Source organism: Geotrypetes seraphini, chromosome 7 (genome assembly GCF_902459505.1).
Source record: "Geotrypetes seraphini chromosome 7, aGeoSer1.1, whole genome shotgun sequence".
Lineage (NCBI taxonomy): Eukaryota > Metazoa > Chordata > Amphibia > Gymnophiona > Dermophiidae > Geotrypetes > Geotrypetes seraphini.
In genome coordinates, this window is record NC_047090.1 from 190,567,689 (window position 1) to 190,592,812 (window position 25,124).

General features: G+C 43.3%; 1 protein-coding gene across 11 annotated transcripts in view; it reads right to left on the minus strand.

Moving 5' to 3' along the window:
* Positions 1-20,836: 20,836 nt before the first annotated feature.
* The window catches only part of TMEM63C (transmembrane protein 63C), a 140,027-nt gene continuing 135,739 nt past the window's right edge, over positions 20,837-25,124 (minus strand). For 9 of the 11 annotated variants that reach the window (XM_033951569.1, XM_033951561.1, XM_033951562.1 and 6 more), the window contains 2 exons: positions 24,470-24,541; positions 20,837-22,030 (listed from right to left, as the gene is read on the minus strand). In XM_033951569.1, the coding sequence (XP_033807460.1) occupies positions 21,818-22,030; positions 24,470-24,541 (285 nt within the window). In that variant the 3' untranslated portion in view covers positions 20,837-21,817. The remainder of the gene's footprint in view (positions 22,031-24,469; positions 24,542-25,124) is intronic. The other 2 variants (XM_033951573.1, XM_033951570.1) reach the window with 1 other exon arrangement.

A 25,124-nucleotide genomic window follows, 5' to 3' on the forward strand; every position in this document is an offset into this window, starting at 1 on the left:
AAAAATGAAGCCCACTTTTCTAGAGGGTTTGAAATATGCTCTTTCTAATGAGACTGATTTGAAAGAGTTTCTGAAAGGTATTTTTCTGTAAAAGCAGGCTGAAAATACCCTATTTTTGGCCTTTTTACACAAATTAGCAACTTTACACTTAATTTGTAAACTAATGGAAAGAGCTTGGAGGTTGAAATTGTACTTTTGAAAACAACGTTGTACTGAGACATGCACCAAATTTTGCATTTATTACTCAATTATTGTGGGAGCTAAGTAATGTCAAACTTTGACTTTTTTTGGAGCACTAATTTTTTCGGCCAAGTTTACTGTAATTCAGCCATTCACTCAGTGCTCGACAAAAAATTATTATTGGTAGCACTGAATAGAGCTCCAAAAGTTGTGCAGGGTAGCTAAGTTTCAGTTTTCTTGGAAACATAGCTCGTGAGATATTGTGTCTCAAAGTTGTCAGAATGTCACTGTCGTACTGTATGTCATTGCAGTATGGGGTCAAACAAATGGCTATATCTCCACGAATATTCCACAGGCGAAACTAAAACTTTACCAAAGTTCGTTTGATACATGTGGGACTTTGTGCATAAAGTTTTATCAAAATCCGTGATGGTCATGCAGGGAGCCCTTGATCACTTGACATGGAATAACCCGTATCTATTCAAAGAAGAGAAAATTGCTGAGTTATGTCTGATGAAGGAATCCCAGATACAACTAGAACCCAGGACTGTTGAGGTGTGCTGTGGAGGCCAATAGAGTTCATTCTTCCAGTCACCAAAGAGAGAAGGCCACTGGCCAGCTCAGATTCTGGGAGTTGGTGGAGCTCATTCTGCTGAGGATTCCATTGAGAAGGTAGGAGAGGAGGAGGGAAAAGCAAGTCTTGCTACAAGGAGGAAGGGGGAGCCCAGTAGAGAATATCAGCAGAGGTAGAGCTAGTACCTCATTCACCCCTATCAGTAGGTCACTTGCTAACCTTGTGCTTTTCTCATTACAAAATCACCTCTGGCAATGGTACATACGAGGAAGTGAAGTGATTCTGCCTCTGTATTCTTGAGATTTCCAAGTAAAATGAAGTTCATCTGGGAAATAGACGGAGAACACTGGAAAAACTTTATTGCAGTATTAAATTGATCCAATCTGACCATGTTTCAGTAAACTATACCTGCAGCAGGGGTCCAATTTCTCACAACATCAGTCACTCTCCAATCATATGCTAAGGAGAAGGGGTATAGCATAAACTAGCCAATGGAGAGTAGCTGGTGTGTATTTGTCCCCTCCTTAGAGAAGTTGTGCCCAATGCCATGTATGCATGAAATTTGGGGACTTTCCCTATGGTCACATGGTGCAAATTTTATGGATATAAGACTATTCCAAGAGGAATTGGGGGCTGCTGCTTTGTGGTTCCCTTCCTCTACAGGGCACTTGGCTTTACCAGAGAGAGACACTTTGGGATAGTATGTATATTTCTTTGATCCAATTTAAAGACCACAGTTATAATTATTGAGGAACTAGTTTGTTTTTTGATTAGGAATACACAGAGTAAGAGCCAGCTGATTTTGGTGAAGTCCTAAATGGGATCAGACTTTGAAATTCATTTGTTTGCCTTCAGTTTATATATTAACCAGCAGCACTAGTTCAATTCGTTCTTGTAATTATTAAATTAATTATTGCAATAAACTAATTCATTTATTTAATTCATTTTCTCTTCCGTTTTCCCCAAAGAGCTCAGAATGGGTTCCAGGTTAAACATATATAATATACCGTTAATAGGTTTCTATGTGCACTAAATTTAAGTTCATTTCTGGTTTTCGTTATCATATTTTTGGGAACATTGCTTGTGAAGTGAGATGTGGGAATCTGGGATTAGTTTCCTGACAATAGTTTAAAAATAACACAGACCTTTGTGTGAAAAACATAGTGAAAGAGAGAAAGTTCGCACATTGGTAAAAAAAAAAATTAGTCAAAGATTTTTTTAATCTTAACATAATGGTAGAAGGGACGTTTAATGATTACTCTTGATTTTTTTTATTTAAAACATTTTTAATCTGCCTTTATCCAAAGGCGGCTTACAAGTTTCCATACAGAATAAAATCACAAAATAAAAAGTTTCCATACATAATAAAATCACAAAATAAAAATACATACATTAAGTAGAGGAAAATACAGAGTTACAGTAGTCTATTTGCATAGTCACAATATGAATGCATTCAAACTGTTCTTGAGTACCATCGTTCTTCACTTTAATAAACCATTTACCTGTTCAAACCTAATTCAAACTACTGTTATTTATTCACTTTTAAAAAAAAATCTTGAATAAACAAGTAGGTTTTAAGCAACTTCCTGAATAGCAGGAGATTTCTACAATAACGTAACATTCCTCACAATGCATTCCACAACATATCGAATATTATTCTCTTTTTTTGTGTCTAGCAATAGATGATTCTCAGATTTCAGCTTCCTCGGTGGAATATAGGGCATTAAACATTTTTCCAAATAATATGACAGAGAATCATAAACACCCTGATGTATGAGTTTCAATACCTTGAACTTAATGCGAAATGCTATGGACAACCAATGCAATCTCTTCACAGTGGGAGAGATATGCTCATATCAGGCTACTCCCATAAGCAATCGTGCAGCAGAATTTTGTATCATATCCAGCACTTTGATACGTATCTGTGGTAGACCTAAATAGATACCATTACAGTAGTCTACCTATGACAAGACTAAAGCTTGAAGCACTTGCCTCAAATCACAGTTTGATATTACATTCTTCAAATGGAACAATTTCCGCATGTAATGTAAGCTGATTGAACTACTTTCGAAATTTGAGCTTCGAACATCAGTTGCTAAGATTCTTGTATGCACTTTGTCTTTGAGCTGTATTTACAGATGCTTGTGACTTTACCTATGGACAAAAGCTAAACTTTGGATCTGGGTCCATAACCCAGAGGTCGATGGATCAAAACCATCCTCTGCTACCATTATGTTAAGATTAAAAAAAAAACCTTTGAGAAATTTTTTTTTAACCAATGTGTGAACTTTCTCCCTTTCACTATGTTTTTCACCCAAAGGTCTGTGCTATTTTATGTTCAAATCTTTTTTATTGCAAATGCCAAACAACAGACACCAAGGAATAGAACAAAATCCAAAAGAACCAGCATCCAATAATACAACATTTATGGTTAGGAGATAAAACAAAAGCAGCAATCCCCACACCCCCAACTCCCCCAACCCTACCCAACCAGCAAAGACCCCAAACACAAGCCCCTCTCCCCCCCTAGACAAACACACAGAAGATGACCAAAAGGTCATTAAGATCCCAAAGACTTGTACTCTTGTGGTCCTTTGTAGCTGCTGTAAGAAGTCCCCAAAATAAAAGAGAAAAGAGAGAGAGAGAAAAAAAAGGAAAAGGGTGCCTGCAGTGACTGATCCGAGCAGCGAGCATGGTGCATAGCAACAAAGCTAGGCAAGAGGGTTCAAAAGGAGACTATGTCCTCTAGGAGATAGGGAAGCCAAATAGACTCCCCAGACCAGCAGAAAACTACGTCTGCGATGAGGGCGACCAACTGCCTCTCGAGCCTCCCAGGAGGCCAAAGTATGCACCAAAGATCTCCAGGTCCAGAAAGAGGGAGGCTCAGAAGCAGTCCAGCTTTGCAGAATGCATTTGTGAGCAAGAAAATACACCTTACGACACCAGAGGGGTCCCCCCCCCCTTAGGAAGGCCCCGGAAGGTCCCCGGCAGGTCTAAAACCAATTGCGCTACAGTACCCGCAATGGGACTCAGAAATAAGCCCCGTAAGTAACGGACTATAGACTGCCAATAAACTTGGACAGTCCAACAATCCCAAAAGGAATGAGCAAAGGTATTGGGATCCCGGCCACATTTCAGACAGAGAGGTGAATAGATACCCCCAATTTTGTGCAATTGCACCCGAGTATAATAGGCCCTATAGATCACTCTCACATAACACTCTCGAAACAGTGCTCCCGTGATCAAGTGAGGAACCCCCCGCAGGGCACGTAGAATATCCCAACGGCTAAGATCCATATGAAGGTCCCGACCCCAGTTCCCTTGTATTCGTGATACATCTTTGGGCCCAGTAAACTCCAAAAGGGCCCTATGTAACGCCGACACCGAAGTGGAGTGGATCGTCACCCCTTCAAAGAAAACCCTAAGGCGCTCCCCCATCGGCTGCGCAATCCAGTCCTGAGGGAGTGAGAGAACATAATGTTTAACCTGACAATAGGCGAAAGTATCACCCCAGCTCCCTCCCAAGTGATCCCCAAAAGCTGTTAGGGGTTTCAGACCTCCCTCCAGAAGACTAATTCCACGATCAGCCCAACTAAGAAAAGCAGGGTTATCACGTCCCGGTGGAAATGCCACATTCGTCACTCGGGGGGTCCTCTCTCAATTTGCCTATCAAGCTCCCCCACTCAGGTCTGTGCTATTTAAACTATTGTGATTCCAGATTAAGCAAATCAGGCCTAGCAGCCATTTACCAGAAGGAGACAAATTTCCCCTTGTTTTCCATTTTAAAGTTAGCTTCTTTCTCACTAATCCTGTTATCCCCAATTCATGAGGGAAAAATAATACATTTAGGCCTATGATCTCAAAGTCCCTCCTTGAGGGCCGCAATCCAGTCGGGTTTTCAGGATTTCCCCAATAAATATGCATTGAAAGCAGTTCATGCACATAGATCTCATGCAGATTCATTGGGGAAATCCTGAAAACCCGACTGGAATCCGGCTCTCGAGGAGGGACTTTGAGATCCCTGGCCTAGATGCAGTAAGAGGATTGGTAAGATCGTGTGAGTCTGCTACGATCTGATTTTTTGGCCAGTTCAGAAAGGGCAAATGATTCATGTGGATGTTCATCGTAATCCCCGAATCTGCCGTCTGATTGATCGCTGTGAGAACGACTCTCATACATGCGCAGTGCCGGCAGCAGAATCCAAACACCTGAGAGGCAGGGAAAAGCCTCCTACAACTCAGCTGTTCGAGGCGGGAAACCTTTTTTCTTTTATTTTAATGGGCACAGATGCTGTATGTGGGTAACATGCACAATATCTGCCCCATAAAAAATAAAAGAAAGCCCCCCCCCTCAGCCGATGACGGTCCTCCCCAGTGATCTCTGATGAACGCAGCACTCAGCACTGGGAATCCCCCCCCTCCCCGCTAGTGAAAATTGGCAGGAGAAATGGCCATTCCCACCTGCCATTTGTCCTTCCCCCCCCCGCGGGACACTCTGACTTTGCTTCATGATTTCTACATTTGAAAGCTTTCCTGTGTTTGATGTTTTTGGATGTTGTTGAGACCTCTCAAAGCCCTCCTTTGTTTTTTTAATGCCGACACAGTTCCTGCCAAGACTAGATTAGGTATAGGCAAACAAAGCATGTTCCTAGGACCCAAATGTGTAAGAGAGACCCTTGCAGACATGTTGTTTCAGTGGCTCCTCAGGCAGCTTTTTGCCCTGGTAAGCATGCTGCTAGCAGACTGAAGACGTGCACATGTGGGTATGAGGTGTGGGTTTGAGGGAGAGAGAGAAGACGGGGGTGCATGTGGGTGTCCATGTCCGTGCATGCAGAGAGGAGCAGAGATTTCTTTGTTCTCTCCCTGGGCTTTCCTCCTCCAGGTGGCTGGTAGAGTTGGTGAACAGCACTTCCTCCCTGTTGCTTCCACCTCTCTTGATTTTGGTCTGCAGTCAGAAGCAGGTGGGACTTTTAAAATGTATTTATATTATGATGGTGGACCCAATGTAGGGCCACCCAAGTGGTTATTCAGCCCTGCCCCTGCCTTCAGGCATCCTTCCTCCCAGTGCCAGTTCAGCTTCTCTCCCCTAAGTTTACCTCTAACTCAGAGGTAGGGAACTCCGGTCCTCGAGAGCCGTATTCCAGTCGGGTTTTCCCCAATGAATATGCATGAGATCTACTTGCATGCACTGTTTTCAATGCATATTCATTGGGGAAATCCTGAAAACCCGACTGGAATATGGCTCTCGAGGACCGGAGTTCCCTACCCCTGCTCTAACTGATCTTATAACCCCCCCTTCCCTCTTGTTAGGACTCCTTCTCACTGCTGGCACAGGCCCGCTTCACTCGTTTCATCTTTGCTTTCAAATTTTTATTCATTTTTGGAAAATATAAATAAGTTTTCCATGTTTATAAATGATACAGTTATGTCATAAAGCTTCGTATACATCACTGACACAGTCAAGAATTAACAAGTTGGTAATAATGAAAGGCAGTTTTGAACTAAAGTTAGCCGAAGAAGAAAAATAAATCCCTGTTTACAGCTGTAAAGGGCTTGTCTTAAGATTTCCAGGCTGAATTTTGAAAGGGGCCCAGAAAAGCCATCAACAGGCTGTATCTCAGTGGTCTCAAACTCAAACCCTTTGCAGGGCCACATTTTGGATTTGTAGGTACTAGGAGGGCCTCAGAAAAAATAGTTAATTCCTTATTAAAGAAATGACAATTTTGCATGAGGTAAAACTCTTTATAGTTTATAAATCTTTGCTTTTGGCTAAGCCTTAATAATAATATTGTAGTTTATAGCTAAAGAGACATATGATCAAGAAATTGTTTTATTTTACTTTTGTGATTATGATAAACATACCAAGGGCCTCAAAATAGTACCTGGTGGGCCGCATGTGGCCCCCGGGCCACGTGTTTGAGACCACTCAGGATCCCCTAATGTTGGCCCTGCCAGCTTGTTATGCTGATCAAATGTTCATTTTCCCCAATACTTCACAGAAAGAGTGAAGAAAGGAAATAGGGCCGAGGACCCAAAGATGAATGGAATAAGCCATGCATTTCAGGAAGATCATTTCTCCCTTATTATCCCCTTCCTTTAATCAAAGCTAATAACTTTTTTCCAATTTGCAGTAAGTACTTGACTTCTAGCCCTAGTCCAAAGTGTTGCAGTTCTGTTAGTAATTTAATCCTGTTTCACAAAATGGGGCAAGATTTGGCTAATCCCACCAAATGACCCCCCATTCCCCTGGTGATGCCCTGGGACAGATCTTTTGATACTATGCCAAGACTCTCATGTGGAGGAATCAGAAGAGAAGGCAAATTCAAGGCTCTGCTTTAATTCACTGTATTTATCAACTCCCACCTCATTCTGCTGGCAGCGATTCATCAGCTCATTTCCATTCCAATTCTCAGGAGATAAAATCAAGTTCTTTTATTCCCCTAATCATCTTTATAAAAGATGCTTTTTATATTACAAATTCTGATTATTAGACCTCTGGCTGGCACAGAATTCGGAGCGTAAAATAGGTTTTTTTTTTGCATTCTATTGGTGGGGAGGGCTGATTTTCCATGCTCCAAATTTGTGTGTGTGTGTGGGAGGGGGGGGGGGGGATGCATGACCATAAGTGAAACCCATACTTTATACTTATAGTCCCTCCAAGTCATTAGCCAATGAATTTCCATGACTTTCTCAGGAGTGTATCCAAATTTGCTTGTGGAAATCTAGACTCTATATATAGAATCGGGGGGAAATTGTAGAAGGATTTTTTTCTATGGCATCCTGGAGGATGTAAACAAAAAGAAAAACTGTGGATACAGATGTTCTGGAGATAATTTATTAAACACTGACAAAACCATGAAAATTCAATTAAAAAAGTACAATGATAAAAAATATTGTGATATAAATCCAACCGGACCCTACATGATCCGTGTTTTGGTGAACACGCCTTCCTCAGGGGTCCAATGGTTTGCAAACTCACATATAATGTCAGTGTTTAATAAATTATTTCCAGAACATCTGTATCCACAGTTTTTATTTTTGTTTTCATCGGTGGATTGTTTTCACTGTGGATCATCGGGTCTCCCCATTTTTCTTTGTTATCCTGGAGGATGTAGACAAGGCAACCAACACAACAGAATTCAAAAGAAGATTGGACAAGTTCCTTGGAGAAAAGTCCATAAAAAATTATGAACCGGATAGACTTGTTGCTCATTTCTGGAAAGGATCTATGGGAAACACATTACTTTTGTGGACTGGCCAGGTACTTGTGACCTGGAATAACAGAGAAAGGATGTTGGCCTCGAACCTTGGTTTTCCTTACGTTCCTATGTACTGTATAATCTGCTGGCCTTCACTACTTCTGTTGATGGGAGTGGGGGCTCATTTAACATCCATGTCAGTCCTCCATAGCCACCAAAATGAGTGAGGCTGTGATTGCCCCTCGCTTAGTAAGGGGAATGTGGGGGTGCAGTCCGCCCCAGACACGGTCTTCCTAAGGGCATGGAGGCACCCCCCCCCACCCGATCGTGTCTCTATGTTTAGAATCAAAAACTTTTTTTTTATTTATATGTAAATATGTAAATGATTGCAAACCAGAGTAGTTGAATAAGATGATTGCCCACCCTTTTCCTTCTGGGTAACACATTAAGTGCAATTTTACCCATAGGAAAGCAAGTGGGTTCAGAGGTGAGGTGAGGTGAAGTGCATTTTTAAAACACTATGCATCCTAAATCGTCAGCTGGCCATCCTAATCACCAGGACGTCTAAGTACCGATAATTGAAACTGGCTTTCTGAACATCTAGCAAGGTGTCCCAGCCTCTGTACATCCAGAGCCTGGGATGGGCATAGTTGGAGGCATGTTATGGGTGGGCTCTGAGCATGAATAAGGGCAGGTACGCTTGGACATCTTGAAAGATGTCCTGGATGGCACTTAGACGTTCAAAGCTAGACCTGTTTTAGAAGCATCTAAGTGCCACACTCCCCACTGAGCCCCTTCCACCACACAAAGATGAGAACAAAACGGTATATACCTGGCTCTAGAACAGCAGCATCTATTATGGGAAAGCCTAGTACTCTGGTGGGTGGGTTAGTGAACCATAGAGAGGAGGACCCAGGCCCATAAGCCACTCTAACCACAACAGCTGTGGTATTAAGTATAAGCCCATAAAACCCCATCCAAACCCAACTAAACTGCCATATAGATGCCACCTGCAGCCATAAGGGCTATTGGGGTGGTAGACAGGTGGGTATAGTAGGTTTTGGGGGTCTCACCATAAATTATAAGGGGTTTTTGGTGAGATATACAGTACATCTGACACCCTTTCAGTGAAGTTCACAGCAGTGCCCCACTACTCGATGTGGTCAATCCATTACTACATTGGCCCCTCCCACATCCAAATGGTCTTGATTAAGACATTTTGACCATGGCCTTTTTGTATTCAAAAATGGCCAAAAAAGTCAGGCGTCCTAAAGGCCAAGATTTCCAAATAGGTCATTCTAACAAATAAAATAAAATTTAAATGTCTAGGAGTTTCAAAAATAGATGTTTCCCCATCCTGATATTTGGACATCTTGCAGGAAATATCTAAAGTCAGACTTAGGGCCTCTTCTACTAAACCGCGCTAGTGATTTTAATGCCGGGAGCCTTGCTAAATGACCTGCGCTGTTCCTGACGCTCATAAGAACTCTATGAGCGTCGAAAGCAGTGCGTGCCATTCAGCGCAGCTACCCGTACTAAAACCGCTAGCACGGTTTAGTAGAATAGGGGGTAATAAGTGTTCTTTCTTAATAGCCCATGCCACAAAAATACCGGTATACAAAATGGCTCTCATTCCCCTCAAACTTTGCTTTTGTGACCAGTACATTGATATTTTGAAATTTACTTTTTTTTTTTTTTTACAAAATATTCCAGATTGATCCCAAGCTGAGTAAACTTAGGGGATCTTTAACTAAGGTGAAAAGAGAGCCACGAAGTTGCTATCCCAAGAATTTGGCAGAAACTCGTTGACCAATGAAACTTACTTCTGCATGGTGGACCCTTCCAAATGTCGAATTGCCAAGCATGCATCTGCAATCACATATCTGGACATTCCTTCATCCATCGCTTTGGTGCCACTTTGCCCTGAGCTTCCAATAACCCCTCCCCCCCAGAGAGAGAGCAGCTGTCCAGAAGAGAGTAGCAAGTCAGAGAGTGAAGGAGACGTTTGAGATCCAGTTTACAATATCAGTGGTACAGCTGATGAGAGAAACCCACATTATCCAAACCATAAAGACCTCAATGACTTGATCAGAGATCTTGGTCTTATCAAGTCCAATGCCGAGCTTTTGACAACTAGGCTGAAGCAGTGGAACTTGGATGGAAGTGTACAACTCACAGGTCAGAAGAAACTTCACCAAGCTTTTTCCACCTTCTTCACCTATCAAAATGGGCTCTGCTTCAGCCACAATGTGACCAACCTGTTTGAGGCAATTGGAATTGCCTGTAATCCAAAAGAGTAGTGTCTTTTCACTGACAACTCATCCAGGAGCTTCAAAGCTGTGTTGCTCCATAAAAGGAATAAGTACCCATCTCTTGCACTGGCTCACTCAGTGCACTTCAAAGAGAATTTCAACAGCATCAAGACCTTACTAGGCCCCTTAAAGCATGATGAGTACGGTTGAGGTAATTAGAGATTCCAAAATGGTGACATTCCTAATGGGTCTCCAAGGTGGTTTTACCAAGTTTCTCTGCTATCTCTGTCTTTGGGACAGCAGGTACAGACAGGCACACTACCAAATGTGGGACTGGCCACAGCAGATCGAGTTCTCTGTGGGGAGAAACAATGCAAATGGAAACCACTGGAAGTTGCTAATGCCACCAGTCACATCAAATGGGCCTAATGAAACAATTTGTCATAACTCTAGATAAGGAGTTGGCAGGCTTCAAGTACCTTCAAGACATCTTCTTAATCTGTCTGAGGTAAAGATCAAAGCTGGCGTCTTTGTCGGACCACAGATAAAGAAGATCCTGGAGTGCAAGGAATTTCCCAAGAAGATAATTAGGAAGGAGAGAGCGGCTTGGAATAGCTTTGTTGCAGTAGTTCGGGGCTTCTGGGCAATCATAAGGCCGAAAACCTTGTGGAGTTGGTTGAGAATCTGGTGAAGATTTATAGTAAAATGGGCTGTAGAATGTCTCTCAAAGTCCATGTCCTTGATGCTCATCTTGAGACATTCAAGGAGAACATGGGAGCATACGCAGAGGAGCAAAGTGAACGCTTTCACCAGGATTTACTGGCCTTCAAATGTTTCTACCATACAATATAATTTTTGTATTCTGCCATTAAATCTCTCAGCTTTATATGGATTACATATTTATTATACTGACTAATAAGAGACATCCCGGAATTACTTAAAAATCATAAAAACTATTCATATATTTCTACCTTATACTTCCCAAATTCAAATTAGTTTAGACATTCTTCAAAAAATATCGTCTTGACTATCTTTCTAAGAACATAAACATAAGAACATAAGAATTGCCGCTGCTGGGTCAGATCATCATGCCCAGCAGTCCGCTCACGCGGTGCCCTCTGGTCAAAGACCAGTGCCCTGAGACTAGCCCTACCAGCAGGAACTTGTCTAACTTGTATTGAATCCCTGGAGGGTGTTTTCCCTTATGACAGACTCCGGAAAAGTGTTCCAGTTTTCTATCACTCTCTGGGTGAAGAAGTACTTCCTTACGTTTGTACGGAATCTATCCCCTTTCAACTTTAGAGAATGCCCTCTCGTTCTCCCTACCTTGGACAGGGTGAACAACCTGTCCTTATCTACTAAGTCTTTCCCCTTCAGTACCTTGAATGTTTCAATCATGTCCCCTCTCAATCTCCTCTGTTCGAGGAGTTTCTCTAATCTTTCACTGTATGGCAACTCCTCCAGCCCCTTAACCATCTTAGTCGCTCTTCTATGGATCCTTTCGAGTAGTACCATGTCCTTCTTCATGTATAGTGACCAGTGCTGGACGCAGTACTCCAGGTGAGGGTGCACCATTGCCCGGTACAGCGGCATGATAACCTTCTCTGATCTGTTTGTGATCCCCTTCTTTATCATTCCTAGCATTCTGTTCGCCCTTTTCACCACCGCCGCACATTGCGTGGATGACTTCATCGACTTGTCGATCATAACTCACAAGTCTCTTTCCTGGTAGGTCTCTCCAAGTACCGCCTCGGACATCCTGTATTCGTGCATGAGATTTTTGTTACCGACATGCATCACTCTACACTTTACAATAAATTTGAGATACGAGTAGTTTGTAATCTGTCTCATTTCCATATAACAACTTATTGATATTGGAAAGTGGAAGTAAACATTTTCTTATATTTCACTCCTTTAGCCGAGGGATAATTTAACTTTTACACAATTCCTGCAATTAAACAATGATTTCTTAAAAGACAAGAGTACTAATTGAATCAAATAGGTAGGTTCCCGACCATGATATAGGCAGTCCCTGAGTTACAGACAACAGACTTAAGTATGACTCGTACTTAAGAACATGGTCATGGCTTCATTTGATTTCTCTGAGCAGTATTTCCAATGACATAGTCTCCTACACTTCTCCTCTAGCAGATTCAGGAACGATGCATGGCCATAAGAACATAAGAATAGTCTTACTGGGTTAGACCAATGGTCCATCAAGCCCAGTAGCCAGTTCTTACGGTGACCAATCCAGGTCACTAGTACCTGGCCTAAACCCAAGGAGTAGCAATATTCCATGCTACCGATCCAGGGCAAGCAGTAGCACATTGGATGGAAGATTTCATTAAGAACAGTGTGTGGTTGTGCATACTGTACTTTAGAGGGAACACTGGTAGGGACAGTTGGCCCTTTTGTCAGCTGGGGACAGAGATAAACAGCAAGAAGCTTAAACTCTACAAGTTCTGAGTTACATACAAATCCAACTTAAGAACAGCTTTAAAAATGTAACTCATTCTTAACCTATGGGCTGCCTGTATGTCTTAAATATCTAGGGGCTGATTCATGAAAGTGACTTACAATATAATTGCAAATCTTGAAAAACTACTCACTTCTAAATCTTCTGTGATCATCTTTGTATAACTTCCATATAAATACAAGTTAATTTAAGTCATAAACCCTATACATAAGGACCAAATACATAAAACCTATTTAAGACGACCAGTTCCTTCCCAAGCTCCACCTACTACACTGTCTACTCCTTATCAAATCTAAAATGTTCAAATTACCCAACATGTATTACCTAAGTTCATGACAATTCAAATGTAATCCACCTTGAACCGCAAGGTAATGGCAGAATAGAAATCACTAATGTAATGTAATGTAATGTCATATGTTGCTTTTTATGACTTTATAAGAATGAAAGATGAAAATTCAGCATTTTCACATTTTAAATAGCTAAATTGCAAAATTTGACTATCCTGGTCAGAAAAGCAAAGTTTTGTGGCAATAACAGACATTGTCTATATTTTGTAGGCAAGAGCAATTGCTGCCCAGGGACAAAAATCGTGTCACATAGTGAAATCACAGAAAAAGCAGGTGCAAAGCTCTGTGGCTAATGTCCTGGGACATTTTCAAAGGCAAAATCCCCCTAGTTGTGTCTGCTGGACCAAACTTATTCTCATAGCAAGTTGGAGGTTGTTTCATGCGGCCAGCCATAATTGCTCTGGCTCTCCCCTCAGACACCCCTTCATTTCTTCGGGGGTCACTTGGACCAGGTCCCTGTTATGTTTTTCCTCACGTATGTTTGGCCCTACAACGTTAACTGCTGTGCACTTGTGCAGGAGGTCAGAGGTGAAGTTTCTCTGCTGCCAAAACCAAGGTAGTCTTAAGTATTTTAAAAAGTCAGACAGGCTCCTGAGCTTGTTATTGTCATGGAAGATGAAGGAGGGGAGGGGGGAGAGTATTTTTATAGTTTATGGATGAGCACTTTGAACAGCGGTCTCAAATTCGTACTCAGGTACTATTTTGAGGCCCTCGGTCTGTATGCGATTGTCCACTCCATAAGTGTCTGGCGGTCGCGTCCGGTGGTTGCTGTAACCTCATGCAAGCGCTTTCCTGCGTTTGTACGCAATTGTGAGGCGGAGTCCAATCGCGTGCAGATGGGGGAAAGCGCTTGCGTGAGGTTACAGCAGTGAGGTGGGCAACGTTCCAGAACGTAAGGTAACCATTGGAGCAACGGTTGGAGGCAGTGCAGCTTGTGCGTGTGTCCGGTGCTGGAGGAGGTGAGAGCTGAAGGCGGTTGCAGACGCCTGTCATAACTCTTATCATCTTTTGTTAATTCAAAGGAAAAGGACAGATGGTAAACTTTAACTGTGAGGGCCGCAGATAAAATAGTTAAGGTCTTCTTAAAGAAATGACCATTTTGCATGAGGTAAAACTCTTTATAGTTTATAAATCTAGGCAGGGGAGGGGGTGGATGTGGTTCTTTACTTCTAGAACATTCTAATGTTATCATTGCAGTTCTAGTTACTGGGTTTCAGTTGGTTTCTGTGCTTGTTCTTCATGGAATATAGAGAGAGAAGCTTCTATGTATTAGATAGAACAGCTGGATGTGTGATTTCAACTTCATGTTTGCTATTTTTGGAACATATTAATACAAATTGATTGAGGAAAACAAAAAGTCAGGCAGACATCTTATGCATTTAGTGGGTCTTTATTTTCTCAAGAAGTGGTAAGCAGAACCAGAAAAGAGCTCAGTAATTGCAGCAGACAGGAAACAGCAGGAATGCACCTCTTTGGTCCTCCTCTGTCCTGGCTAGAGGACTCCATGTCTGGCTGCAGCCGGCACAACCTCCCTCACCAAGCCAGCTTTCTGTTGTGCAGTGCATTGCATGATGGGAAAGTGCTTAAGGCAGGATTCTGGAGAAGTGGCACTTTGCACGGTGCGGTTCAGTGACTAGGGTTACCAGAGGTCAGGATTTACCCGGGCGTGTCCTCTTTATAGAGGGCAGATTCAGGCGTCCAGACGGCGTTTCGAAACCCGGCACTTTGTCCAGGTTTTGAAAAGCAGATCACGTCGGGAGGGGCGTCCAACGCATGCCCTCCCAACTGAGACAAGCAGGCTCATTGGGGTGTGGCGTGGCTGTAACGGGACGGGGATGGGTGAAACTGGGTGGGCCTGGGGGGTCTGGATTTTACATACATCAAATCTGGTAACCCTAGGTCAGTGCATTTGGTACGTCTGGGGCTGTGAAGTAAAGGATTAGAGTGAGCTGGAAAAGAAAATGAGCCTGGAACATTCCTTGCCCGTAATAATCAAAAGTCCCAGTTCTCTCCATCTCATGGACTTCCTAGCCCAGTACCCCTCCAAGACTGAAAGCAGCCACCAAGCAGGGGAAGGGATGAGTGTGCAATGTTAAATACACGGGCTGGATGGAATCTTTAAAAACACTCAAATAGGCAAATGGATAAGACACATCCAGCTGTGCGTTTTATTTGAAGTGTTCTCCTTGCCATGTCCAAGGTGCCAGGTGGGTTGGGCTGTATGTGGAGCATTGCTGATGGACCTAGAGAATGCGGGTGGAGAATATTTAACACGAGGATGGCTCTAGGGCCTTCAGGAAGGGTACTTTGGTGTTCTTTTTGGGTAATCATAGCACTAACACTTTTAGATAGTATTAATACTTCTCTGTAGACCCTTGAGGAAGGGGTTGTGTTAGTGGATCTGTGGCTTCTCCATCGGGATAGCCATTAGAACTTCAGGAATGCCCTCTCTTCCTCCCAAGAGATCCTGACAACCAAGTAACACACCTTCATAAGCCGTGATCCTGAAAGAACTGAACAATATAACCATTTCTCTTTCCACACCCGAGCTGGGCAATATTTTCCATTTTGTTTCAGAAGGAACCAAGCAGTACCATCATCTGTCCATGTACAGGCAGGATGTGCGTGTCTGGAGCACAGGAATAGAGCTATTGGACTGGAAAACCAAAAGCTATGTCTCCATTGATGTTTCATTAAGAGCAGACTGAATACTAGCTCTTTGTCTGCTCCTCTTGTTCCCCATTGCATGTTTTATGATTTAACTTGGTTTGTGTTGGAACAACTACCCGAGAAGTTTAAAGGGGACAAAGTGCATCATATCCAACTAAGGGAACAATTTTGGATTTCACTTACGTGCAGTTCATCCAGATGGTCTTAATGACAGTTTAGAGTAGAACACTATCTTTTAATTCTTGTGATTGGTGTTCTGCTCCCATGACGTATTTCCTGTTGAGCTTTTAAGCGCAGTGCGCGCTGCTCCCCGTTAGCTCCGCACTTCTCCCAGCCGGCTTGTTGGATGTAATGTGTGATTATTGCTCACCATTTTCTAAGGGTTCCTTTATGTCATTATGGCAGCATCTCAGGAAGGGGGGGGGGTCTCTTCCTACTTTGGTCTGAGCCCCTGGAACTCCCCCTCAGATAACCAGAGTGAGTTCTAGCCCTGCAGGACTTCCAGAATTGGTAGGTGGGGGAAAGGGGGCCTCTGCCGGTTTTGGTCTGACCTCCTGGAATCCCCCTTTGGGTGCCCAGAGCAAGTTCCACCCCTGCAAGGCTTCCAGAAGTGGAGGCCCATCCCATAGTGCTGTCTGGTGGGCTGATGGTAATGCTCAGGAAGGTCTTGCTGAGCATGGGTGGGCTATGGAACAATGTCCCTGTCTGAGAACCAGGAAGACAACAGTCTTCCGAAACCTCTATGCCTCAACGAAATGAAGTCAGGATACCCTTGTAAGGGGACAACCTCCGTTTTGGATCTGACCTCTTGGAACTGCAGCTCAGATGCAGGGAACAAATTCCACTTTACTCAGACCTTCAGAGCCCTGCTCTGGCTTCCATGCACCTTCTGGTGGTCGGCAGCATGATAGCACCTGACAATCACTATGCAAAACATTAAAAGCCATCTGAAATGCTTGAAATGAAGCATGCCTGCCACAGATAAACCTACCATGACCGGAAAGGAATAAAAATTTCTTTCCGAAGGAGGGTTTACCACCCCTCCCCCTAGTTCACGTTATTAGCCCTATTAAAATAAATGCTGTGCCGGCCACCCCCACTGATGATGGCCTTCTGAAAGTCCTCCCCCATCTACTAGCACTGGGAGACCCCCCCCATGGCAGTGAAAATTAGAAGAAGGGATGTCCACTCCCTCCTGCTAGGCGAACCCCCACCGCACAAACAAAAATGGCAGGAGGTATGCCCACTCCCTCCTGCCAATGGAGGCCTCCCACGCCATGCCCCTGTGAACCATCCCCTAAACTCCCTTCTTTCCCCCCCAAAAAAAGGCAGAATGGATTGCCCACTCCTTCCTGTCACTGGATGCACCCCCCAAACCTCCCCCTACCTTTGTGAGAAGCTTGTGAGAGCAGGAGGGATACAGAGGGAGCAGCCTAAGGCCCTGATTGGCTTGACTGAGGGGAAGTGCCTTAGGCATCTGAGCCAATCAGGGGCATAGGCCCCTTTCCATGCATCACACACTGAGGAGTGGAAGGCTCCCTCCTGCTCTCAACTTCTCAAAAAAGTATGGGGGGGAGGGGAGTGTCAGGGGAAGCAATGTTAGAGCATCAATTGCTCGGCTAGTTTACATGGTATTTAAATATTAATGACCTCATTTGCAAGGCCGGATTGGAGAATGAGCAGTCGTGCAGAAAACCACACTGTGAGCCATTTTCTGCTTCAGGTCGGCAAATGTGATTGTTGCTAAACCAGTCAAAACCGGTTTAGCGACGATCGCTGACTTCAGTGCTGCATATTTTAAAAATATTTGTTATACTCTGATGCAGGAATAAAGGCAACATCTGGTCAGGTCGGCTATGAGTTGTAGATATGCTGAAATTCTATGAGGTCAATATTCATCTGTCTGGCTTTAAAGAGAAAAATTATACATTTAAAGTTCTACTATTTTGGCACCATCACATACCGGTGGTATCAGTTATAACTTTTTCCTTTGCCTCCAGTCCAATCCAAATCCTTTCCCTTTTATAACACATGAACCCTGAGTGAGCAGAGTTTATGCATTCCACAGAGAAATCCATTTTTATAAAGCTCTTAGGTGGTGAGCAACCACCGCCAGACACATAAGTAAATCTCAGTATTGATTTGCACGTGTTTTAACTGAAGGTATAAAAGAACTTATTGGTTTGGTATATTTTGATTACATTGAGACACATCTTTTGGTTTCCGTTTGGATGCTAAGATGATAAAGGGGATGGAGCTCCTCTCATATGAGGAAAGGCCGAAGAGATTGAGAGTCTTCAGCTTGGAAAAGAGACAGCTGAGGGGAGATATGACTGAGGCTTACAAAATCCTGAGTGATGTAGACGAGGTATAAGTGAATCTGACAGATTACTCTTTGAAAAAGAGCAAAGACTAGAGGACGCTCAATGAAGTTACCTGGAAATACCTTCAAATAGGAGAAAATATTTTTTCCACTCAAAGAATACTGAAGTTCTGGAACTTATTGACACAAGATGTGATAACAGTGGTTAACATAGCAGGTTTTTAAAAAGTCCAGAGAAGTTCCTGGAGGAAAAGTCCATAGTCTGCTATTGAGACAGACATGGGGGAAGCCACAGCTTGCCCTGGGATCAGTAGCATGGAATCTTGTTATTATTTTAAGACCATAAGAATAGCCTTACTGGGTCAGACCAATGGTCCATCAAGCCCAATAGCCAGTTCTCATGGTGGCCAATTCAGGACACTAGTACCTGGCTAAAACCAAGGAGTAGCAACATTCCATGCTACCGATCCAGGGCAAGCAGTGACAATGGATTTTTCCTCCAGGAACTTGTTCAAACCTTTCTTAAAACCAGCTACGTTATCCGTTTTTACCACAACCTCTGGCAATGCGTTCCAGAGTTTAACTATTCTCTGAGTGAAAAAAAATTTCCTCCTATTGGTTTTAAAAATATTTCCTTGTAACTTCATCGAGTGTCCCTTAGTCTTTGTAATTTATGATGGAGTGAAAAATCGATCCCATTCTACTCCACTCAAGATTTTGTAGACTTCAATCATATCTCCCCTCAGCCGTCTCTTTTCCAAGCTGAAGAACTCTAACCGTTTTAGTCTTTCCTCATACGAGAGGAGTTCTATTCCCTTTACCATCTTGGCTGCTCTTCTTTGAACCTTTTCTAGCACCACTATATCTTTCTTAAAATAAGGAGACCAGAATTGAACGCAATACTCCAAATGAGGTTGCACCATGGAGCGATACAGGGCATTATAACATTCTTGGTCTTGTTAACCATCCCTTTTTTAATAATTCCCAGCATTCCGTTTGCTTTTTTGGCTACCGCCGCACATTTGGCACATGGTTTCATTGTATTGTCTACAATGACACCCAGATCTCTTTCTTGGGTGTTAACTCCCAAGGTAGACCCTTGCATCCAGTAACTGTGATTTGGGCTATTCTTCCCAATATGCATCACTTTGCATTTGTCCACATTAAATTTCATCTGCCACTTGGACGTCCAGTCTTCCAATTTCCTAAGGTCTCCCTGCAATTTTCATAATCCGCATGTGTTTTAACAACTTTGAACAGTTTAGTGTCATCTGCAAATTTAATCACCTTACTCGTCGTTCCAATTTCCCGATCATTTACAAATAAGTTAAATAGCACCGGTCCCAGTACAGACCACTGTGGCACTCCACTGTTTACTCTCTTTCATTGAGAAAAATGACCATTTAACCCTACCCTCTGTTTTCTATCTGATAACCAATTCCTAATCCACAACTAAACTTTGCCACCTATCCCACGGCACTTTCATTTTCTCAGAAGTCTCTTATGAGGAACTTTATCAAAAGCTTTATGAAAATCTAGATACACTATATCAACCGGCTCACCTTTATCCACATGTTTATTCACACCTTCAAAGAAGTCAAGCAAATTTGTGAGGCAAGATCTCCTTTGGTTGAAGCCATACTGACTCCATCTCATTAAATCATGTTCCACGCCATAAGCTGCCTGATTTCCTGCGGCAGGCTCTGTCTCTGTCAGTGAGCCCACCTCTTTGAGACTGCTTTCAACCTCTAACCCCTCTCACCTTGGGCTCCGCATCTTTAACTCTATATGTCCTGTCTGTCTGTCCTAGTTAGATTGTAAGCTCTTCTGAGCAGGGACCATCTATTAAATGTCAAAATGTACAGTGCTGTGTACGCCTTTCAGCACTATATAAATGATAAATAGTAGTAGTAATTTTGAAATTCTGCCTGGAATCTTGTTACTCTTAGGGATTCTGGAATGTAGCTAGCATTTGGGTTTCTGCAGGATACTGGGTTAGCTGGACCATTGGTCTGACAAGGATAGCTATTCTTATGGTCTTGAGCTCCTCAGTAAATGAGATTAAAGGAGAGAGTGTGTATGAATGAAAGGGCGAGACAGGAACAAGTATCAACCGAGTGTAGGTCTTACCTACCTTGGGTTGGGGGTGGGGAGTAGGAGGGGAAGACATCTTATAGTGGAACTTAGCATGTAAAATGTAATAATAGACTGGATTGTTGGTGCAACATTTCCTTGATAATGAATGTGATTGTTGGGCAGACTGGATGGGCCACACATAAGAACATAAGAATAGCCTTATTGGGTCAGACCAATGGGCCATCAAGCTCAGCAGCCCGTTCTCACGGTGGCCAATCCAGGTCACTAGTGCCTGGCCAAAACCCAAGGAGTAGCAACATTCCATTCAGAATCCTAAAGAATAGCAAGATTCTGGAATCTCAAAGAGTAATAAAAGATTCTGGAACCTCAAAGAGTAGCAACATTCAATGCTACCGATCCAGGGTAAGCAGTGGCTTCCCCCCTTGTCTTTTTCAATAATAGACTTTTTCTCCAGGAAATTGTCCAAACCTTTCATAAAACCAGCTATGCTATCCGCTCTTACCACAACTTCTGGCAAAGCGTTCCAGAGCTTAACTATTCTCTAATTCTTTATCTGTCGTCGTTTACTATGTTACAAGGCAGGCAGAGAATCTGTGAAATGTGAATCAGAAGAGAAACAGATGGAAGAAAGTGAAATAAATCAGCAGATAAAGGAGAAGAATGAGAAAACGTGGGGAGAGTGCTCGGGAGTAAAGTGGAAGAGATGAGCAGAGCGAAAGAGCAAGGGGAGAGTGTCCTGCAGTGATGAGGTAGCAGAGAATGTGGGATTGAGAGGACGGGGGAGATGGAGGTAGGAGAAAGGAGAAAGGTAGAGGAGGTGACGGGTAGAACATGTGGAGTGGGGGTGGGGAGAGAGCATGTCAGAGTGAGGAGGCGGCACGGTTGTCAGCTAGCTCCATGTTTTCAGAAGAGATTGAGCAAACTTGGATTTGACCCATTTTATGGCGAGACCTCTACTTCTGCCTTTTTATCCCTTTCCAAAACTCTGCAAGAAAAAGTTCTGGATTTATCTGAGATAATAGAACCAGTTGGGGAGAGAAGGTGGAGGGGGAGGTGGCTAAGAGACGAGAGGATTTAAAGGAGAGATGGAGGATAAGGAAAGATATGAGAAAAAGAGGGAAGAGTGGTAGGGGCAGGGGAGAAAAGGGTAAGATGAGAGGAGTAATCCTCACCCTGAGTTGTAGGTATTCATCTGGGGACAACACTGTGCCTTGGCATAACTGGATGTCTAAAGATCACTGATTTGCCAAAGAGCATTGTTTTGGCATACCATAGACTGGGTAGAGTGTTAAGGTGCATTGGGAAGAGAGTATCTACCTGGCACACTTTGAGTTTGGCAGAGTATACTGACTTGGCACCTCTTAGGCTGGGCAGAGTACATTGATCTGGTGTATGGTGGGTTGGCCAGAGCACGTCGAATATGTGAGAAGGCCGAGTTAACATTTCTCCAGTGACAGCTGTAACTTGGATATCGCAGAGCAAGGGGACTTTATTACTGCTGCTGCTGAAGGCCTGCTGGGGGTGGAAGGCATTGGAAGAGTCCAGTCCCTACACACTCCAGGTCTTTTTCCTCGGTCCAGTTCCAACTGCAGCTATGACATGGTTTAGGTGAGAACGTTCTGATTCGGCTGGGCCTGGCCTCTAGCAGCAGTACAAGAAAGTTTGGGGCTTTGCAGTTTCTTTGGGGGCTCTTCACTCTGCTACTGGTAATGGTCTTCACTGTCAACAAGTGGTCCAGCGTCATACTCATAGTTTTGATCCTCAAAGTCTGCTGGGAAGTCTGGTGGCTGCCCCTCCTCACTGCTGGGTGCAGGTTCGGAGTGACTTCCCATGGTTCCATAGGACTGGTGTGCTGGAGAAGCCGCTGGTGTGAGGTTCAGCTCCGGTTCCTGCAGCACTGAGGCGACAAACATCTGTGGAAACAGCAGAAGAAAAGAATAAGAGCCAGAGGCGCTCAAACTACTTGGCCAAGGAACTTAAGGAAAAAAGAAAGAAAACGAATGTTCTAACACCTAAGTGAAGAAGACATAAGACATGTATTGAAGTGAGTTATTGCGTAATGCTTTGACTAAATGTGGAAGTATCATGACTTCAATGAATGCAACTCTAGCAGCTTGGTCACACATGCATAACAGAGACAGATCCCTTCAATAAGGATAAAAACAAGGAGATAGCACAAATTCAGAGAAAAAGAAACCGAGGACAGGTGCATTTCCCAGTTTTTTCTACCATTGTTGTCTGAGCAGTGTCTCTTTCTTGCTCTCCTTCCAGGGTCTCCTATGCATTTGACATTTCTTCTGTCTATATGTCCACCATTCATCTTCCTTCTCTATCCCTCTCTGCCCTGTGCATCCTCTCCCTTCTGTGTCTTTATCCTTATTCGCCCCCATGTTCCACTTCCTACTCCTTTATGTCCCTATCTTGTCTCATCATTCCAGCACCTCCCCTCAATATCCCTTTTCCTCTCCCTTATACAGCAGGAACCTCTGAGTCCCTACCCCCTCCTTATTCAGTATTACCCCTCTGTGTCCTCGTTCCTATGCTGCCTTCGTGCCCAACATCTCTTCTCTGTGTCCCTTTCTTTTCTTATGTCCCACTTACCTCCTCTCCATCCTCTTCTTCTCACACTCCCTATCTCAGGGCCAGCATGTCTCCCTCTCACTTCCCTGACCCCCCACCAGTTTACAATCTCTCCTCTCCATCCCACAGGTCTAGCATCTCTCCCTCTCTCTTTCCCTTATCTGGTCCAGTCTCTCTCTCCTTGGGTCCAGCATCTTTACGCTTTTCTTCCCCTTCCTGGTCTACTTTGTTTCTCTCTCCCTACTCTAGTAGTCTGGCATCCTGGTCCTCAAACTTACTGTCTGTTGCTAGTAGAGTCATTGATTATGACAGATAGCCTCCAGCTGGCCCCAGGGCCTTCCCTCTGCCATGTTCCACCCACGTGGAAACAGAAACTTCCATTACAAGAGATGGATGCAGCAGTGGTCAACCAGAGGCAGTCTGTCTTAATCACTGCTGCTGCTAGCAATGGAAGGCAAGTTATGATGATCACATGGGGTAAATGGGGAAAGAGAGTGGAGACACTGAAGGGAGGGAAAAAAGATGCTAGATTCACAGAAGAGGAGGGGGGAGAGGCAGGGGAGGGAAGAAAGAAGGAGGCCATTTTTACTTGTAACAAAGCAAAACTATTAAAAATTGGTTACAAAAGTGCTCAGTGGTTTCCAGTACTGTTACAAGTAACAAAGTTTTTCGTTAGCTACTGTACAACACAACAGCCTGTGTGCTGAAAATGGCAAAGAAAGACCAGAATCAAGTATTTTTATACCACATTCGTTGCTGGTTTAATTGTGTATTGAGAGTGGATGGACCGTTCAAGTGTTTATCTGCTGTTATGTGCTCTGTCTATGGCACTTCCAGCATGCCCAGGCCAATCAGAATCATTGCTTTGCTATGCCTAGGGCCCTGCCAATGAAGTCACACACCAATACACAGCTATCTGATTGGTTCACCTGATGATGTCTTTGGTGACCCCTGAGTGGGAGTTGATGTGCTGTAAGTCCACTCAGACCAGAATTAAGAGCCTATGGCAGTCAGTACCAACTGGTCTTTGAGTTCATTAGTATTTTGAGTTAATAGTGAGATATTTTTTTATTATTATGCAATAACATGCTATTTATTTATTGAACTGGATTTCTAGTCCTAGAATGGATTACAAAAATACATCTGCAATTATCTGGCCAAAAACCTATAGATAGACTATATCTAGCAATATTTCTCTTACAAAATAAAATCAAAACATTTAAATTATTCACAGCTTTACAAAAAGACAGCAAGTTGTTTAAAGATCTAATACCAGATGGAAGTTGATTCCACAACTTGGTCACAAGTAAAGTTGCTTATGAGCACACTTCAAATGGAACAATTTTACAGAGGGGACCCAAAAACGTCTCTTGCTGTGAACGTAAAGATCGCTTTGGAAAATATATAGGTAACTTTTCCAACCTATAATTTGGAATCCTATCATGAAAGACCTTAAAAGCCATCACTAGGGCCTTAAAGATGCATGTTTTTTTATCCGGAAGCAGTAGAGACATGATCAAAAGGACCAAATTTTCTTTAAAGTTTCACAGCAGCATGTTGTGCTCTGCAAATGAAGTAACTCTTTGTCTGGTAACCCTACAAACCACTGCAGTAATCCATACGAAATAACGCAAAGGCGTACAGCAGTTGAGCAGAGTCAGATTCAGAAAAATATAGATGTTGCCCTCCTCTGGCAGCTCCAAAATACCCCATTTATGAGCCCTGCGGCTTTGCTGTAACCATGTTCTGCTCAAGAAGAAAAGAAGCCTTACGTTTGAATTGGGCGTGGATGAAATACTGCTTCTCTCGGTATCTGTAAAGACCACGTCGGACTGCTCCGACATCTGCGAAGGAAGAGAAACAGGAAAAGGTGAGACCCCCCAGGGAGAGCAGAGAAAATCAGGGAGAGCTGCAGCGTAGGGGCATATGACCCCCGTACACTGGTTTGGCAAAGTCCCATCTATATTCTGAAAATATAGGGAGAAGGTTGAGGGGTGTTAAAGAAAAGATGACAGATGAGAAGTGGAACAGAGCACTAAACGATCTTGACAGTCAGCAGGAAAATGTGGAACAGCCACGATCGCAAAGGCTTGTTTGTGGAAAGGGTGGGGGTGGGGGGCGTGTAGAAGGGCTGTAATGCTGTTTCCATGCACTAGGTGGAAGCAGAGAGCGACACATAAGGCAAAAGGAGTTTCTGACTCTCTCTGATGGAGGCCCTGCAAAACTCAACTCTAGCTGCTATAAAGCATGAGATGGCCTAAAGCGGAATTTTGTATCCGAGAACTTACATAAAATGAACAAAAAACCTGTAATGTCTGTTTTGTATTTATTTATTCATTCAATTTTCTATAGCGTTCTCTCAAGGGAGCTCAGAACAGTTTATATTAAATTATTCAGGTACTCAAGCAGTTTTCCCTGTCACAATCT